Source organism: Salmo salar, chromosome 04, assembly GCF_965601325.2.
Source record: "Salmo salar chromosome 04, fSalSal1, whole genome shotgun sequence".
Taxonomy (NCBI): Eukaryota; Metazoa; Chordata; class Actinopteri; order Salmoniformes; family Salmonidae; genus Salmo; species Salmo salar.
The window spans coordinates 9,588,563-9,591,606 of NC_138294.1; the positions used below are offsets into that span (position 1 = coordinate 9,588,563).

A 3,044-nucleotide genomic window follows, 5' to 3' on the forward strand; every position below is an offset into this window, starting at 1 on the left:
ATGTTTGAGAAACATGGATGGAAGTCGAATTCTGACGTGAGAATGTGAGAGCTTGTAGGTCTCTACTCGTAAACAGACGATTTTGGATAAGTGCCCGTATGTATTGTGTGCGTTTAGACGACTGCGTGAAAGAGACGCAGAGATTTAAAACGGCCACGTCAACAGATGATTGCGTAATCTTACAAGATAGGCTAAAATATGTTGGATACGTTCCCAAACATGATGTGCACGGTTAGCCTAAATAATTAGCTTAGCCCCCGTTTAAAGATTAAAACACATCCAACATTAAAAAAAGGCCAATTGTTGCGGTCTGTCTCGGAGTCATACGGTGACAGGCTAATTTCACTCGGTTATCTGAATGCATGGATGGAGGGGAGTGAGTTGGAACCGTGTCCTGAATAGCACCCTACTCCCTTTATAGTGCACTACTTTTGACCGCTGCCACATGGCTCTGGGTAAAAGTAGTGCACTATGTAGGCTGCCATTCAGTACGCACAGCCTTAGAGACGTGTTTGGTCGGGTGCAATGACTGGGGTTGGGGTGTCAGCCAGACCGTGCCAGATGGTCGTGGGTTTGCGCAGTCCCAGTTGCGCATGTTCGTCTCGTTTTTTAAACATTTTGCATGCATGGATGTACATGTTTGATGAGAGAGAATGGGATACTGTTTGTGTGTGTGAGTGTGTGTGTGTGTGTGTGTGTGTGTGTGTGTGTGTGTGTGTGTGTGTGTGTGTGTGTGTGTGTGTCTGTGAAGTTGAAGAATGTAAAACAGTATTATGCACGGGGACAGAGATGTACCGCGGCGTGACCGAGTCCTAAACCCATTCATTAGTACCCGGCTCCTTTTCACCACAATTCTTCACACTGATTTAGCCGGCTTACCCTCTACCACAACCCGCCACAGATTAGGAGAAGAGGCGCATGTGAAAATGTTGCTGAAAAACATCCAACAGAGGGAGAGAGAGGAGGAGGGAAGGCGACTCAACTGACACTGAATAAAAAGATCAGGGGGGAAATTAATGTATACGGTGTCCATGCAAGCTAGCAGTCTCTCTCTCTCTCTGTGTGTGTGTGTGTGTGTTTGTTTGTTTGTTTGTGTGTGTGTGTGTGTGTGTGTGTGTGTGTGTGTGTGTGTGTGGGGGGGGGGTATAGCCTATATGCCAATTTGGGTATAGCCTATATGCCCGTTGCTATAATAACTGATTGGTGAGACTGGTGAAGATAATTCTCCATTTGCTAGTTAGGCCAACACAATTGTGACAGCCATTAATTGGAAACGATATAAATAAGAATGTAGCCTCCACATGTATAGCCTAGCCCTGTCTCCAGTCTGTCTGCTGCAACACACCTAAAACGAGAGACTACTACACTCATAAAGAAACCCGACGTCTTCTAACGGCGACTACCAAAACATATAACCGGGAAAACGTCACCAATGAAAGTTCCTCTTGAGTTATTTTACCCTTCCCTATTGTTGAGGCATGCTCTCTCTCTCTCTCTCTCTCTCTCTCTCTCTCTCTCTCTCTCTCTCTCTCTCTCTCTCCTCTTCTCATGGGTGAAAGTGAAGAAAGAAAGTGGATGAAGAACCCGAGAGGGTGGAGTTTGCCCCGTCTCGATCTCTCCTCCCCTCCCTCTTTCTCTCCCCTCTCCCCTCGCCTCAGTTTTGAGTGGTCACCGGGTTAGCATTTTATTTAGGAAGCATTTTGTCTTGCTGGGGAGAAGAGAAAGGGGCCGCTGTTCCGTTGTTGGGCTGGTTAGATTGAGGAGGGCTATTTTGGGGGAGCCATCAGACGGAGAGAGAGAGCGAGAGAGAGAGCACGGCACCGCACAAAGAGAGAAGCACAGATTTAAGCGGTGCTCTATAGGAGTCTACTCTGAGACTCGCGCAACAGATTTGTATGCGTGGAATCTTTGGATGTTGTGTTTTCTAGTAGAAATGACTGCGGAACGCAACCTGCTTTTTTAATGCTCAAACGTGTTTAAATGGGGATATCTAGCCTTTGGAGAATGCGCTGCAATTAGCCTAATGACTGTCGTCGGGGCGCAGTGGATTCGTTAAGTTCATTAGGCTACAATAACGGAATCAGTACTGGCTGCTTAAAGGAGCTATTTTGGAATTACTTTCAGAATCACCCAAAGGGATTACTTCAAAGATGGAACCTGGTAAAATAATCTGCGTATTTTATATCCGAATATGGATACTTCTCGCCGTTATGGCACTGGCCACGCAAAACGTCACAGGTAAAACATTAAAATATCAAGTTTACGAGGAACAGAAGGTGGGGACTGTTATTGCAAGGCTTAAAGATGACGTGGCAGATGTTTTAGTCAAACTTCCAAGTTCTGTGTCTTTGCGCTTCCGAGCCATGCAGAGAGGTAGCACGTCTTTCCTATCCGTGCGCGAGCAGGACGGAGAGATCAGCATCCGTTCCAAAATAGACAGAGAGAAGCTCTGCGAGAAGAACCTCAACTGTTCCATTGAATTCGACGTTCTGACTCTTCCAACAGAACACTTGCAGCTCTTCCACGTCGAGGTGGAAGTGTTGGACATTAATGATAACGAGCCCCAGTTCGCCCGCGCCGTAATCCCCATCGAGATCTCCGAGAGCGCGGCAGTGGGGGCGCGCATTCCCCTGGACAGCGCGAGTGACCCCGACGTCGGGGAGAACTCCCTCGATACTTACTCCCTCGAGCCCAACAACTACTTCAAGATTGACATTCAGAGCAGAACGGACGGGGCAAAGTACTCGGAGTTGGTGGTGCTTAGGGAGCTCGACAGGGAGATGCAGCCGGGTTATGAACTTCAGCTGACGGCCTCGGATAAGGGCGTTCCCCCTAAAACCGGTTCTACTCTCCTCAGAATTAGCGTGGCAGATTCAAACGACAACAGTCCTATTTTCGAACAGTCTTCATATGTGATACATCTATTGGAGAATTCACCTGTTGGATCTCTTCTTATTGATCTGAATGCAACTGATGCAGACGACGGAACCAACGCCAAAATCATCTACTCCTTTAGCAGTCACGTGTCCCCGAAAATCGTGGAA

At 47.4% G+C, this 3,044-nt stretch overlaps 1 protein-coding gene across 2 annotated transcripts in view; it reads left to right on the forward strand.

Moving 5' to 3' along the window:
- The first annotated feature begins 1,609 nt into the window (after positions 1–1,609).
- The window catches only part of LOC123742374 (protocadherin-18), a 13,321-nt gene continuing 11,886 nt past the window's right edge, over positions 1,610–3,044 (forward strand). For both annotated transcript variants that reach the window (XM_045716282.2, XM_082974062.1), the window contains exon 1: positions 1,610–3,044. This exon is cut by the window's right edge and continues 1,602 nt beyond it. In XM_045716282.2, the coding sequence (XP_045572238.2) occupies positions 2,151–3,044 (894 nt within the window). In that variant the 5' untranslated portion in view covers positions 1,610–2,150.